Source organism: Micromesistius poutassou, assembly GCF_964030765.1.
Source record: "Micromesistius poutassou genome assembly, chromosome: 24".
In the NCBI taxonomy this organism is placed as follows: Eukaryota; Metazoa; Chordata; class Actinopteri; order Gadiformes; family Gadidae; genus Micromesistius; species Micromesistius poutassou.
Window position 1 is genome coordinate 2,776,062 of NC_140294.1, and position 16,688 is coordinate 2,792,749.

General features: G+C 43.3%; 1 protein-coding gene across 1 annotated transcript in view; it reads right to left on the reverse strand.

Moving 5' to 3' along the window:
• Positions 1–12,570, reverse strand: part of LOC311369655 (von Willebrand factor D and EGF domain-containing protein) — a 37,781-nt gene extending 25,211 nt beyond the window's left edge. The window contains exons 1-11 of the mRNA XM_084487872.1: positions 12,311–12,570; positions 8,485–8,669; positions 7,485–7,713; positions 6,851–6,916; positions 6,319–6,551; positions 5,994–6,083; positions 5,308–5,449; positions 4,172–4,392; positions 2,804–2,877; positions 1,852–2,134; positions 606–808 (exon numbers count right to left, since the gene is read on the reverse strand). Coding sequence (XP_084343998.1) covers positions 606–808; positions 1,852–2,134; positions 2,804–2,877; positions 4,172–4,392; positions 5,308–5,449; positions 5,994–6,083; positions 6,319–6,551; positions 6,851–6,916; positions 7,485–7,713; positions 8,485–8,669; positions 12,311–12,401 — 1,817 coding nt within the window. The 5' untranslated portion in view covers positions 12,402–12,570. The remainder of the gene's footprint in view (positions 1–605; positions 809–1,851; positions 2,135–2,803; positions 2,878–4,171; positions 4,393–5,307; positions 5,450–5,993; positions 6,084–6,318; positions 6,552–6,850; positions 6,917–7,484; positions 7,714–8,484; positions 8,670–12,310) is intronic.
• Positions 12,571–16,688: the final 4,118 nt, after the last annotated feature.

Here is a 16,688-nt window from a genome sequence, read left to right on the forward strand (position 1 = left end):
GGCGTCTTGCTCAGAGAAACCTCGACGATCAGCTAGGAGGAGCCGGGGATCAAACTAGCAACCTTGCGGTTACATCAACACGCTCTACCTCCTGAGCTACTGCCGAGAGGTGAGCGTGGCTGGGGAAATATCATCACTGTGGAAGTGATGATATTGGATAGTGGAAGAGATTGTTTCAGTGACTTCCTGGTGACAAAAGGGCGTGACCCTGACTGACCTCTAGGGCTGCTTGATTATGGAAAGAATCATAATCACGATTATTTTGGTCGATATTGAAACCACGATTATTCAAACGATTGTTTTTGAGTTTGAAAACATGATGCATTTTTTCAGCGTTTCTCCCCAAAAAAACACTTTGTAACTGAGAACTTTGAAATTTCCCCTTTAAGAAATACACAAAATGTTCAAATAGACAATGTTTAGATCGATAATAATGTACAAATATGTATCCAGCTGTTCTGCAATTTCTATAAGACATTTAATGAATAAAATAAATATGCTTAAAAAAAAAATAGCTTCAACTCAATTATATTCGGTTTTTGATTGTTTGATGCAAAAAATCGAAATTGCGATCAAAGTTGGGTTAATCGCGCCGCCCTACTGACCTCCAGCTCTCGATGAAGCTTTCCAGCTCCTCGGCGGCGTAGGGGACGCCCTTGGAGCTGTAGAGGTCGTTGTGGACGTTGCGGTCAAAGGTTCCGCAGAGGCCCTCCGTGTTGCCGTAGTCGAGGCCGGGCGCTCTGACGCTCAGGCTCATCCCCCAGTCGCTGACGTCGGCCCTAACAGAGGCCCCGGAGGGAAAGATCAACTACGAGAGGAGAGGCACAGTCGGCATCTAATTAACAGCTGATTAGAGGTTGTCCACGCATGCCATTCAGAAAAAGATCAATGAGCACCATCACTGTGTTGTCACACACGCCTCTTAAAGGTCCCATGACATGCCACCAGTTGTGTCATGGGACCTTTAAAGTCATTATAGTGCCAACAACAACTTCCAACTAAAAATATTTCATTACACATTAGTCTGTGGGCAGTGGCGGATTCAGACTGTTTGAAGGGCAGGGGTGAAAAAATTAAAAGGGCACATTCTGCACAACATGGGGCCCCACCAGTGCGCAAAAAGCTATGATGCATCATGTATGATGAAATAGTCCTCATCCTCATTGAGATTATACGGAAGAGGATTAGGGCCACATATAAGAAAAAAATTTGACTTTTCCTGACCTTATTCTCAGAATTCTGAGAAAAAAAAGTCAAAATTGTGAGAATAAAGTCAGAATTCTGACTTTAATCTCAGAATTCAGACTTTTTTTTCAGAATTCTGAGATTAAAGTCAGAATTGTGACTTTAAACTCTTGCTCTAGAGGGCACCTCATCATAATTGATTGTATGAAGGGGCACCCTAAAGGGTACTCAATAATTTTTTGCACGTGTAAAGGGCAGCCAATAAGGCACTTCCTCTCGTTTTCGCCACCCTTGAGTGCACTTTAGCCCATTTTTTCAACCATGGAGGCACGAGGGGGGGCAGTCGTCCCCCCTGCCTCCCCCCTGAGTCTGCCACTGTCTGTGGGTATTTCTGTTCCACATTTAGTATCTGTGCTTGCTCAGTGTTTAATTTGGTATGAACAATATGATTAACTTCTCACTGTGTGACTCTCCTCACTGTGTGTCCATTTTAGTACGATACATGTTTTGTGTGTCATGCTTTTCTTTCTAAATCGATTCAGGTTTAAGCCATCTAACCCTACAGGGTGCCCCGCCACATCACATCACATCCTCCTTTTGCATCACTTCCTGCGGCATCACTTCCTGTTGAACAGCAGACACCGGGGACATGGTTCAGATACCTACGGTGACCTTCTTCCCCTGGTGGGCCTCCAGGATCCTGAGGCGGCGCCTCTGGCCGGGCCCCTCCCCGAGGGTCGTGACGGTCAGCTGGGGCCGAGTCTCCAGCGGCTGGCCGTTGCACATGTCGAAGACCGCCACCTCGTTCTCCTCGCGCACCGCCACGCCGCACGTGCACGCCACGGCGTAGTGCCGACTGCCGCAGTCCCACTGGCGGGCGTGCACCTCGAACTTCCTGCTCAGGCTGCGGTACAGCAGGAAGGTTCCGGTATGCTGGTTCTCGTAGCGCCTGGACGCCAAACGGGGACGCACACAGAGGGAGAGGTCGCAGCGCTGGGTTTGCAAAGCTTTTCGTACACAAAACGTGGTAAAAAATGAAAGTCGGTGATATAAATATCCTTTGTCTGCACAGTCAAAAGTCAAAGTCAAAGTCAGCTTTATTGTCAATTCCAAATATGTGCAAGACAAAAAGAGGATTCTAAAATGCGTTTGTCTCTGACCCACGGTGCAATAGGGAGCAAAGGATAGATTAGGTAAAATAAAATAAAATAAGTAATATTTACAATAAATTAATTTGAAATTGTGCAAAATAATTCTGAATAGTGCAAAGGTAAGGCAAAACAAAACGATATATGACGGTAAATACATAAAATAAAGTTTAAAAAGTATATGGATTGAAATGTACAATATGAGGAACATTATGGGTTCGAAGTCCAGGGTTCTTTCGGGAAAAAAAGTCAGTCATTGACGTTAATATATTTAACGTTTGCATTTTTTATGTTTTTATCTTAGTCACTTGCAAGACATGCATAAAAAGTCACGGTTTTTAAAAACATTTTAAAAACAGTCCATAGTGGCACCACACAGCACCACTGCATCTCCGAACCTGTTGTAGAGATTTTGGCCACGTGTGCTCCTTTAATGAAGTGCCAGCGACAAACAGGTTGAGGTCAATTACCTGCCGTCGAGCGTAATAATGTGCGGATCGGTCAGGGAGTAGCAGATGGAGGTGGGGAGGTCCTGAACTGTGACCTGAAGGGAGAAGAGTGGGGTGGAGATGAAGGGAACAAAAGACCACTCCGACCCGGGCCCCCCCACTGACTCCACTCGGACGCCTTTGAAGTTTTCACTGAACACAGATGGAAGGCCAGATAGCTCTGTGATAGAGCCAGCGTGTCTGGGGAAGACTGACAGCCGCACTTATGGAAGCTAATCACCAATTCCCAAGGGAAGTACTCGGTGACTTCCAAGCCACTTACTGGAGACAAAAGGTAGCTTAAAATGTAACACTTACACCGGCATTATCTGCTATTAGCGCCGGATGTTTCCTACTTTTTTTTTACTCTTTTCCCCATGGATCTGTGTTTCTTATTTTCACGCTCACTAACATTTTAGTTTATGTGTTGTCTTGCATGTTGCGTTTTATCGTCATTGTTTGTGTTTTGGAAAATGAATTAGTTCATTTATAACAGGAACGATTGGTTTATTGTAAATAATTAGAACAAGGGCAGAGTTTTATCAAAGCTTATCGATGGTATGCATTAATCTGATGTTGCCTATAATTGGTGTTAATGGGATTTCTTTGATATTCAACTTTATAATAGCAACCAGATATCAAAGTAATATTTTGAAGACTTTCACAAATAATCAGTCTACCCAGATTAAAGCAATGAGTGATGGACGTTTAATTTTCCCTTATTTCCACATTATGGCAGGCGGCAGAGCGCTAGGTCAGACAGAGTCCAGCTGCACCCGGTTTATAGAGTAACTTGCAGCCATGCCTATCGTTCTCCAATAAAAGCTAAACGGTTGGAAATACAACTTAAAACGCTGTAATTCTTAAAGTACTGGTACTAATAAAATGTTTTTAACGGCAGTTGTATTGTGTTACCTTTCTAGTACCGCTTTACCGTGCAACTCTAGCCCAAACCAGGGATTATTAGCCTGTCCAGTACGGTGGTGCACCAAATTATACGATACCCCTCCTGGACAGAGGTCTGAGCTTTACTGACACTTAAGGTCCTAAACTTTCAGTAGCTGTTCCAGGATATTTATGCAGGTGTCCTATCGAAGACGTCCTTTTTGGTATCGTGAGAACACTACTCTATTGGTCCTTATGTCATACATTTATTACCCCCATGCGGAAGAATTGTTGTCATGAATATATGGCCTGTTAAGCCCTTTGAGACTGTACCTGTGGTTAAGGGCTATACAAATAAAATTGAATTGAACTGAATTGAATTAGCACTAATGTAATCAAATGTAATGTCATGTATTCTGATGTACTCTCATCTCAATCTTAACAAACCGACGCTCTCTCACTCACTTTCAAGGGAGGCGAGACGTAGTTCCTCCAGAGACGCGGGGCCCCTGGCGCGGGGCCGGCGCTGACCAGGCTGGGCCGATTCCCGTCACGCGTGAAGTCGGTGACGGCGGTGAGGGTGAAGGAGGCGCGGCCACCGCAGCCCGCGTCCGTGCACGAGGACGGCGTGAGGGCCAGCTGGCAGGTGGAGAGGGCCACGTTGGGGGCCTCGTGGTCCCGGCTGTCTGTTGACGTGGCGACAGGGAGGAGGATAACGAGGTGACTGTGCTAGCTTTGATGGGTTAGTGCGTTGGCACGCTAGGGCAAGTCGAAGCACGAGAAGGGGGAAATCAACAGGTGAAGCGTTTGTGTGTTTTTTTTCCTAGACTTGTTGTGTCTCTTGAACACGTGTGTCTGTGTGTGCGCGCCCACTCTATGTGTACTCTATGCCCGCTCTATGTGTGAGTGTAGGCTGAGAGAGGATCTAGGATCTCAGATTTCCTTTTAGCTGTGCACGTCAGTTACCAGTCCCCGGAGCGTGAACAATGAGAACATAACAACAACAACAACAACAACCAAGACAATGAGAATTGTATGAGAAGAGAATTTGACAAGCAATATCTGAAACATTGAACCCAAAATGTATATTCCTCTATTGAACCTTCCTTCCTTTCTCTCACCTCTTGCTGCTCATTTAGTTTCAGTTGCATGCCTCTACGACTTGGTTCTCCGTTCAACTTCAAAGTGTTTATTTTAATGTCCATTCGTGGTTCTCATATATGGGACAGAACACGATTTTGCTTCTTTTCAACATAATATGCAAATAAAAACCCATAATCATTCATTCTTGTTTATGAACAGCAGAACTTGTAAACATCTTATTCTTTTTTTTACCAAGAATTTGACATGCAATATCTGAAACATTTAACCCAAACGTATATTCCTCTATTGAAATTCCCTTTCTCTCACCTCTCGCTGCTTCTCCCATGCAACTCAAACTCAAACTCCTCCCTCCGAAGCATGCCGGGAAATCCCGCTCTTCTCGCACATCTCACCCATTTGAAGCACCCCCAACCCGCGTACCGTTGCGAAATGAGAATGCCTGGGGAACGAGGTGAGCGGGGGGTGGGGGGAGGGGGGGAGGGGTATGAGAGACTGACCTGGGTCAAGAACACTGAGGACCAGAGGGAGGCCACACTGGTGGCCCGGCTGCATGCGGGGACACGGGATGGGGACGGTGCTGTGGACGCTGACCCGGTGCTCCTTGCTGTTCTCCGCTATGTGCAGCACCTCCACGGAAAACTACCGGCAGAGATCGTGGCAGGCAGATGACGTTAGTCCAATCATTGAAAGGACCAGTGTTTCGATTTGAGTAGCATCTAAAGGTTGTGTATTCTCCAATACATATTTCAGGTTATAGGTCACAGCGGCTTTTTTGTCACCTACAAACAGTCAATCTTTGATTTGCTGTTCTTTTGTGCTGTAAACCGTTGGAGTTGCCTTGCAGTAAACTCCTTTGTTTTGTATTTAATTACTTTCCTTGGTCTTTTGTTAACTACCTACTGAACACACATTTATGACTTCATTCTTAAGCTTTGATTTCTCTTCTCTTTCTCTTTTGACATTCTCTTCATTTCAGTTTCAGTTTCAACGTACTTCCTCTACGACTTGGTTCTTCATTCAAGTTCATAGTGTGTATCTGAACGTCCATTCGATGAAGGGGACAGAATAGGATTTTGCTTCTGCTCACCATAATATGCAAATAAACCCCCTAATCATTCATATCTTGTTCAGGAACAGCAGAACTGTTAAACATCTTATTCTTTTTTGGGGGGTTTCTTTTTACCTTTAATCCAGCGTAGAAGCTCTCGCTCTCCTTCGGCGTGGATCTGCTGTGGCTGTAGTTCGCTCTGAACGTAGAAACACTACAGGAGAACTATGAGGGGGAAAGAACGGATGTTACTCACTTTATTACCCACTTAAATGTTTAGATTTGCCCCCCTGCAGCCACTACCTATCCTTAATGGCATGCAACGCAATATCTTTGTACAACCCCCCCACCACATACACACAACCCCTCCCCCGTCACAAAAGTCAGTGTGACCCACCACTAAATCGACTTCCCCCCCCCCACACCCCCCTGTCCCTTACAAGGGTCTGGTAGGAATTACCGTTTCCCCCAGTCTGAAGTGCAGACCATCCATCTCCACCAGGGAGGAGGTCTTCATGGTGGACTCCTGCCTGATCTCCGCCTTCATGCTGTGGCCGATGTGCCGCGCCCACACCACCTGGTAGCCCAGGTCCTGGCTGGACGGCGGCCCCAGGAAGGAGCACCTCAGGTGGACACTGCTGCCCACCAGCTCTGGGGTGATGGTGGGTCTGGAGGTCAGGGCCGGGATGCTGGCTGATTTTGAGGCATGGTGGAAAAGTAAATTCTGGCTTTAATACAGTTTGTCGTCAATTTTTTCAACATGAAACTCTATTAGTCAATGACAATCAAATTAAGTTTATTGAAATAAGACTCTGCCCCAGTTTCTTTTCAGGAAACACACTATTAGTCGTTCAACTTTCTATGAAAAACTTGCTGTTGTTCATACAAATAATTGTATTAGTAGTGCTTGGTGCCCATATTTAGTTGATGCTATTACACATTATTCTTCATAATGAGTCACTGAACATTGGAACATTGGTTTGTATTGTCACCTTTACATCTCCCGTTGACCTCAACTTCACCGGGCGGACAAAGTCTTGGACCAAAGTCTGGTGCAACTACAAGAAAAAACAGGTTTTATTTCTGTTGCAATTGCAATGGTTTACTATGGAAACAAACAATTTAGAACAGTTTATTTTATCAATCAAACTACTGAATTTATTGGACTCAAATCTGTGATATTGTGTCAATAAATATGCTTTAATCAAACTTCACAAGGTATTAAACAGATGGTCTCATTTAAATATTATAGGTATTCATACCCAGCCCCGAAAATAATGAAAAAATAATCGCTTTTGTACTGACTGAAAGTAAAACCAGCGATTGTTCGACCAATGACAATTTGGTCGGTTAAGACCGCACTAACCTACTCTTGTTTCAGTTTCAGTTTCAACGTACTTCCTCTACGACTTGGTTCTTCATTCAAGATCAAAGTGTTTATCTGAATGTCCTTTCGTGGTTCTCATGAAGGGGACAGAATACGATTTAGCTTATTTTCATCATAATATGCAAATAAACACCCTAATCATTCATATATTTTTTATGAACAGCAGAACTGTTAAACAGCTTAATCTTTTTGGGGGGGTTTCTTTTTAGAAGACAAGAGCATATTGACCGACCACTCACCTTTCGCGCAGTAGCCCATGCACCCCTGGGTGGGCTGCAGGAAGTAGATAAAGTAGTCCCCGCAGTTGCGCACGGTGATGGGGATTCGGAAGAGGCAACAGTCCTTAGTGCCGCCCAGGAAGAACTGCCACGTGGCGCAGGCTGACAGCTGCCTCACCTCGCCGGGCCTGGGCAGGGGCCCGTCCTTCAGGGACAGCCACACGGGCGCCTGGGTACCACACCGGTTCATCTGGGAAGGGGTGGGGGAGGAGAGTCGGAGTGGTTGGGGTGGGAATGCAAACTGGTGTCATTAACAGCGTTTAGGCATGTTATGTGTAACAAGCACCTTTGCCAAAGGGGTAATTTAAGGGTCTGAGCACACACTCAACTTTGGCTGTGTTTCCACGTAAGGAATGGTTAGGATGTTTAGCTGCTGTTCACACTTTTGATAGGGCTATCGTTGTGGGACCATACAACTGTGTGGTGCGATAAGTTGTCTTTAGCAGTAGCTAAACTAAGAACAAGCCCCTGACACATACAGGAAGGATAAGAAGAAATAAGATGGTTTAACAGTAGTGATAATTTGTACCTATGTAAAGTGAGGAGTTGGAACTCCTTAAGTGTCTATTGCAAGGACAATTCTACAGTGGGAACCCTGTAATTTGGAGAGTGAAGCGACCCCCTACACAGTGCGGCCTGGCCACGTAATGCTGCAGCACATGAGAACTATATTGTTAACATGCCCTGAAATGAATTATTTTCTTCTCCAAATCAGCTTTGTGTTTTATTGTTTCCATGACAAAACAAAGCTGGTCTTGTTCTTGTTTATGTATTACTTACATGTGGTACTTCTAAGTAAATCCCCCCCAAAAAATGTTTTACGTTTCACGTCTCGCTGGCACGAGTGAATCGAGATCGACCGAATTTGAAACGCAGAAGGAACAGCGGCCATTGCTGTAGTTCTGGATCGTGATTAGGACATGGCACTTTAACTCAGTAGGTGATTCTTGGGTTCCCTTACCTCCACACAGCTGGTGGGCATCTCTGCCGGTTTGTTGTTGACACTGAAGCGGTACCAGCCGGCCTCCAGCGAGTGGTCGCAGATGAGGTCCTGGATGGCCGTGTTCTGGATCTCCGTGGAGTCAAAGTCCACACTGCGGTACGGGTTCCTCAAGGTCCAATGGCCACCGGGGTAGCACTCGGGCGCTTTAAAGATGCAGGAAGGAAGTGTGGAGATAAGTGGATGGCAGTGGTACTCTTTTATGGTGCATTATCGGTATTAAGTAGTCGTGCATGAACTATTACAATCTAAAAATGTTTGCACCATTACAATAAATGATACAATATACATTTTACTGCTATTACTGACTGTTTTTTGCACCACTACAATATATATATATATTTTGCACTAGTACAATATATCATACAATATATATTTTGCTGCTACTACTGACTACTAGTACTCTAGTACTAGTACTTTATTTTTAGATTAGTAAATATCTTTATCTGTTGTGCCTGTGCACTCTTTTTGATTCCTTTGTATGTTTGTTACATGTGAAGAAATTGACAATAAAGCTGACTTTGACATTGACTTTGATTATAGGATACCAGATTTGTTGACTTCATCACAACTTAATACTGAACTATATGGGTCAGAAGTGGACCCATTCAAAACACACCCCAGTCACAGTTTCCCAATGGGCAAGCATAAGCTTAACCACACTAAATATTTGTTGAACTCTGAACTCTGTTGAACTATATATATTGTCAATTATTAAACAATTATCTTTCCAATCCTAAATTAACTTCTTCTTAATCATTCAATCTGGTTTTATATTCATCCATCCATCCATCCCAACAACCGTTGTCTACCAATTCTACTGTTCATTCAGCAAGCAAATAATGTCCCAGTCGGCACTCGTTTGACATAAAAATGAGTTGAGGGTTGGCTGAGGACAGGGCAACAGGAGCGAAAGGGTCCAGACATAGGACTAACATGTCAACCGGAAGAAGAGCAGTGGGCTGGATGGTTTATTTCATCGCCAGTTGTTATCTAAATGACTTAGAATAACACGCCTCCCCATGCACCATGGGAGAGGATCTGAAAGCCAATGGCCCATGACACTGGTGTGGGGAACTATAGCTTAATGCTGGAGCAGGATAAAAAGAAAGGGCCGTAGGGATTTCTACACTAATCAAAACAAAATGCCTGTGAGGATAAATGACTTCTAAAAAGGCTTCTACCTCCCGTGGACTTCTGCGCTTCCTTCTCATTACTAGGCCTGGGTGACATGGCTGAAAGACATATCACGATATAACTTGATCATATTGATCGATATCGGTAACTATTGATAATTTTAATGACCTAAAAGTACTAGGAATTACCATGCTGGATTTAAACACTTCTGTTTAACACTTAATATGACCTTCCACTGTTCTTCATTGATAAATACTCCAATGTCGATACAACAATGAAAAACACTCAGATATTGTAAATAAGTATGGAACCGTGTTTGTGTAACAAACCCAGCTGCTAGATTTGGTGGTCCAGCCTTGTATAGATATTGAACATGTTTTATATTGATATTGATCAAAAGTCTATCACGACACGATAATTTATTGTTTTATTGCCCAGGCCGTCATTACCCAAGCTAGGATATCGTTTTCCAACAATTACAAAACACAAATTTCATTAAACTTCCAACTCACAGTAAATTAACCTAAACTCTTTGAGCATTGGCGGTAGCAAGCCTAAATAAACCAGGGCTTGAAATATACCAGGAAAAGCAAACATGGAGGGAATGGATGATGTCTAAAGACCACCACCACCTTGAAAGGACCGGTAGCGAGCAACAGTAGTGTCAGTGACCCCGAGCCTAAACAAAGCACTTGAACAGCAAATGCTCTTGTTTACGTATTTCATTTGTCTGCGCATACACCTTGCCTGGGAGCTGGGCCAGCAACAGCTGAGGTCAGGGGTTACCCAAACAACCCAGACTAGACTCGACTAGACTAGACTTTTGCTGTTGTCTGCACTGCTTCAGTCGGCAGTGGTGTGTGTGTGTGTGTTTGGGGGGGGGGGGGGGGGGGGGGGGGTGGGGGTAGGACAGGGGGTAAAGGAGTTTACATAGAAAAAAAACAAAAGGGAAGTTAGCTTAAAGGATTTACCCCCCACCCCTCCCATAGGGAGGTAAATCCTGGAAGTCCCGAAGGCACTCGCCAGATGTGTTTGAGTCACCCCGTCTCGTCTCTGTTGCCCCAGTTAAGAGTATTTAGGGAGAGCAGGGTGTTAACATAACAGTGGCTGGGGGTCTATGTCCCAGAGGGGCTGTCACTCACCAGCCAAATGGAAGCCAGTGGCTGTCAGACCTCAGAGGCCATCCTAGTCAGAAACACTGGCTCACACAGCAATTCATGTTACAACCTTTTGCGATCCTTCGTGTGTATTTGTTTTTTGTCATCCGTATTATGTTTTTTTTTTTAAGTTGTATTACTGAGTTCCGTGTCCAAACAAGCCAAACCTACCAAATGAGTAAAGACTTGGCAAAAATGAACCAAGCAGAAACGTGCCAAAGTGCCAGATTGTTTATTCACAGATTGTTTTAGAGAGTGTGATTTATCGTCAGCTCTACAACTTTATTTTGCTTTCGTCCCCCATGACTCGGGTCGAGGAGAGCCCCCAGAAAGCATGAGGTCAAGAGTTAATTACTAACCTACGAAATGTCGCAACACACTGTGTTGTTATTTGTCACATGATTGGAGCTAAAAAAACCTACTCTCACTAGCCTATTACTTGGACAGTATTTTAACAACTCATCCAACAATATTTTAAGTACTCACAGGCTACACCCAGGCTACACCCATCCCCAATGATTCAGAACGACCACCATACGATGTTGCTTGTCTGTTTTTCTGATAATTTGTGACCCCTCCAGTATCCATGATATCAAATCATAGTAGGGGATGCTCAGTCGATAAAGAGAAACAAATTAGAGTTGCTTTTCAGATAACAACGTATGAGAAAATGTAAACTAATACAATTAATAAATGAACATACACCAATAGACAACACTTGATAGCCTTGATTTCCATTAAGTAGCCTAACTGACAAACCAGGGACCATGATGTTTAAGATGGAATTCGAAAATTAGGATTTTTTTTTAAGAACGTGATTTAAGAGAGTTAGTAAAGAGGGGTGTGGTATCCCCATGGTTACGATCCACGCCAACTGTGTGATACTTTTAGAGTATAGTGTATGAGCGTTACAATTATACACTGGAGCGGTGTCCGGGAAGTATACAACCCTCAATCGGACATGAAATACTTCGCTGCTCAGACGTAGCACCACAAGTCCACACACCGCACCGCCGGTGTCCCGTGGTCGTGACGTCAGACTGCCTCGGAAAATGTAGTCTGACGTCACGAACAGAACGCCACCTGCGTTCAGCAGAGTCGAACGGTTCGCGTAGTGTTTTGGGGAGAATGGCAAAACATAGGCCTTTAGACTTATTTCAGTAACAGTGATACAATTGCATGTCAATTGTCAACAATTATAAAAAGACAAATTACCAGGTTTACTGCAAAACAACGGATTTGGGTTCACTGGCTCTTTAAGAGCCATTTGATCGTCGTTTTTCTATGTAGTCTTCCATATGGTCTGTTTTACATTTAGAGTTGTTTTGTCTATTCATTGATCGTATCGTTGAGAAACAGCCCTTATGGGTGACAAAGGAAAGCAATCAACACGCCTGTCTGACGAAAGGCGTCAACGTCAAATGTCAGGTGGTCGATTGCAACGCGCACACTTGTGACTTCATATATCTGAAAGGAAAAGAGTCACTGCTTACCACGTTGGCTCAGCACCACCACCACGCACTGCAGCGCAACTCGTATATAACCCGGGAAGGACAGTCGCACGGGGTAAAAAGCGCGCTCCATTGTAGCCTGCTTCCAAATTCCTCCAAACAGAGACGCGACCACCTCGCTCAGTCGTTGGGTCCCATTAAAAGTCGTATCTGGGGAACGTCGGTAAAGCCACGAAGATCTCGTCCCGTTCCAGCGCTGCGTGCACGAGGAGGAGACAAGGCACTCGCATTGTTTAGAGTACAATGTTTTTTAGTCAAGAAGTCATGAAGTTGCAGAGAAAAAGGGGGAGGTAGCAGTCTGTCTCCCCTGTAGGTGGGCCCGCTTGTCCATGGGGGCAACGATTAGCCCTTCCCCAGTGGCCACAACGTCAAATAAAACGTATAGGCCTACATTTATGACACGGAGATCATAGGGAGTGGTTTAGTTGCATTGCGTGCATTACTTGTGTTATTGCATGTATCATTCAATTACAAAAAAAAGACATTTTTTTCACATTTTGGCAACGAACTTTTAATGATTCACAGCTTCGATTGATTTGACCGCACCCCTCCATGTGGACACTTTGCAACCATAATAAACTACATACGTGTGAGCCAATTATGACTTGAAATGTTCAGCAAACAAGCTTCAATAATGGAAACTCAACAAAGTCCCTCCCATTCTCCAATTCATCCCATTAATCGTCAAGTTCATTTTGTGTCGTACCACGTGACTGGAACCGTTTGGTGAATGAAGCCATTTGACCAAGGGGGACAGTGTAACCCCCCCAGGCTGACACGGTGAAGATCGGTCTCTTTGAGTGTAGGGTAAATATCAGGTGCTGCTGCCTGGAAGCTTAGGAGACCAAAGGAGAGACATACCTTTCGACTTAATAAAAGGGCCTATGACAGCCCACAGGTGTTTGCTGCCTGCTTGTCTTTTCATCCAAGCCGTTGTGAGAACCTCATAGACCTCTAGTTTCCAGACTTAGCGCGGGAAGACCACCGACCACCCAATCGTTTCCACTAACACATTTGTAAACGGAAAGAATGTCTCCCCTAGTCTTACTGTTTTTGGATCTTGCTGTCATTGTGTTGACATCATGTGTCTGACATTTTGCTGTTGCCATTGATAGTTTCCTTGTTGTTGTCAAATACACAAATTGTGACTTGTTTTGTTTCAGAAGTCAACACATCTTTACCGACATCTGTTTTGCAATCTTGACCAAAGTGTAGATTTTGCCTAGTAAGTTAGAAATGGGCTGTTTCCGTTCTACTTGGGTGTGGGTTGGTTCCTGAACATGTGCTCAGATAGTGGAAACTAATCTCATGGTCTAATCCGTGTATTGCCTAAGGGCACTACAGTGAGACGTAAGAGGCCTCTCCTCTCTGATGTCTCACTGTTCCTCCCTTGTCCTTCGTCTTAGGCTTTTCCCATCCATCCCTACATGTGTCTCGCTAAAGACAGCAATGTCTCCAAACAGTGCAGTTTGGAGGTAAGTATTATCTTCATTCATGTAATATCTTCCTTACTTGTGTGGGATCACATGGAAACACTTGGCTACTGTAGCAAAGTCTAATGCTATAGCTAAGTCTAGAATTTGGGGCCAAATCTATAGCTAGGGCTCAAGCTTGAGCTAAGGCTAGAGCCAAGCTAATTTTAAACTACAGCTGAGTCTAAAGCTATTGCTAAAGCTATGCCCACTACTCCTTCCCCTCGTCTGCAGTATAGAAGGCATTATCAGCTCCTCTCTTTGATGTGGGAGCCCTGAGAGATGACAGAGGGGGTATGTAGAGCCGTTCTGAGTGCTTCCAGATGTCAGACATCCTTCTCTCAAATGTGAGAACAGCAAGAGTAGAGGGAAGATCCGTGGCGTGTCAACAACAGCCGTAACATATTCTTACCACATTGATTGGACAAGGAGTCGTTCAGGCATCTGCTGGTATTTGTGTCAGGATGTAATTAACAAATGTTGAGATGAACATTTACGTTCTCAATGCGGAGATGATTGCAACACTTAACACATGCGCAGTTTATTGAAAGAGTTACAAACTAATTAATAAATGATGCCATTGGGATTTAGTTTATTCTTTAACATCTGGATGGCATTCCTTTAATCAGTTATATTTAAAGTAATATATATATAATATACAAAGAAGTAGCATGACACATAACACAGCAGGCATTGGCGTACAATCTTTTACCAATCAATTATCAATGTTTCTTGGTAAACATGAGGTCATTTTTAACCAAAAAAAAAGTTTTAATAGAACCTGTCACACTGACATGATGCAGGCATGCGCATACATGATGGTCACTGAATGAAAAAGGAGTCATTAGTTAAACAAAACGTTTTATCAAAGGCTTCTTTCTCTTTTAAAACAGAATGAGACAGAATTTAGTACTGTGGTCAGTGAAGCAAATCAACTGCTTTGTAGATGGTTCAAAGGGTTGAACCCTCTTATCACAGAAGGATGGTGATGGACAGGACTGGATTGCATTGGAATCCACAGTTGAGCTGAACAGCGGTAACGCCATAACATCTGTAACACTACTATACCGCAACTACTAATTTTGCCTCACTTGTCTGGTGCGGTAATTGTTTCACATGATTCTTTCTTGGTACAAGGTGAATGGTGAAACCATATCTTCTCTTTCAGGTCTAGGTCTCAGCAACAGGTATATTGTAAGCTGATTCAATGTAACAGAATGTGACTGTAACAAGGTCCATTGCTACATGCCACCTAGTTTGCTGCCACACTCCAACTGGGTGACTTTTACTGGGCTCCTCCAGACAAGGATGCAGGGTGGGTGTGTTGGAAGCCGGTTTGCAGATAATAAGCGCCATGTAATGATACATGGCGCTAGTGCTGCATGTTGCCATACAGGATATCCCTTGACTGAGACCTGGGAGTCATTGGAAATGGCTGCTGACCTGTGCACATTGATGAGTCAATGTGCAACAGGTGTGCACCCTCTCTAAGTTGTACATACACCTAATCTCAAGGGTTCCTCTCCCACCACAGGAACAACTTGTCACTCATTCCAGCGATGCCCCAAGATGGTTTGTCTCTTGCTCTACAACTAGACCAAAGAGTTTCACATCAAAGTTTGATTCTGAATCCGTGTCACTCAGATCCATGCTAGTTAGAGTGGCTGCTTCAGGTGCCACTAATCTCTGTTCTCTATGCCTTCATCTTTCAGCTCTGAAAACAACAAAAAGTAATTAAGTAATTATTTGGTTTACGCACATTTCAGCCAAATTTGGTTCCATGTTTCATCAACTTGTTACTTGGACCTGTTCAATCGTAATTTACTCAATTCACTGTGCTTTTTAGTAAGTACTGTAATTTATAACATCTGACTTGTCCTTCCATGTCCCATCCTGATTTCTACATTCTGATTATGTCCATATTTATTTTCAGAGTATTATGTAATAAGTGGAGATTTGATACAGATGTTAATAGTATAAATGATGCTCAGAAAGGACGTATGTCGCAGCTTGAAATGGGGTTTGAGTGAATTTAATGATTTGATCAGAGGGTCATACTTCTGTCATTGATCTTTGTACACTTTGCTCAGGCTGGCTGCAGTTTGTCTATTCTCACGCTTCCTTAAGCTGATTTCACTCAATCTTGTCGGCTTCTTTACCCTCTTTGAGTTATTCCAGATGCAAGTGCCAGACGTTCAAGATGTTTCTGTCTTTCCCATTCTGACAACCGGCTCAACTTTCAACCTAAGTGTGAGTGCCGCACAACCCCAACCTGCAATTGTTTTAATAAGACTGCACAATTACACCCATCAGCAAAAACAACATTGTTGACCTTAATTGAACTCTTTACAACATTCTTAATGTCAATAGGCTCCTAGCTAAGTAATAAATAATTTTTTGGGAAATTTTGTGGGAAAAATGACCTATGAGGGTTGGATTTATCTTGTTGAGGGCAGTCTGTGTATCAGATCAGAGATAAGCAGTACAATCAACACAATCATTATATTACAATGTAATGCAAGGTCAAGTATATGAGATTAACTAGTCATTAAAAAGGTATTTTTATTATTTTTTTCATATTTGTATAATCTAAGCAATAACATCTTATTAAGTGGATTAGGTAAAACACATAATCGATGGAAATGTACTGTTTTTGAGAACATGATAAGCCGGAAGGGAGTCACAGAGAAGCTAATAGGGACTTTTGCTGCCAGTTTATTCATCTTTTTTTTTAATTTATGTTTATTTTTTACAGGGACAGAACAATAAAAAGAAATTGCACCAGAGTTATCTAACTAGCTAGCTAGGTATCTAAGATGAAGGAACACGTGAGCATAAAATAAGAATAGTTGAGAAACATGCATGAACATAAACATGAAATCATACTG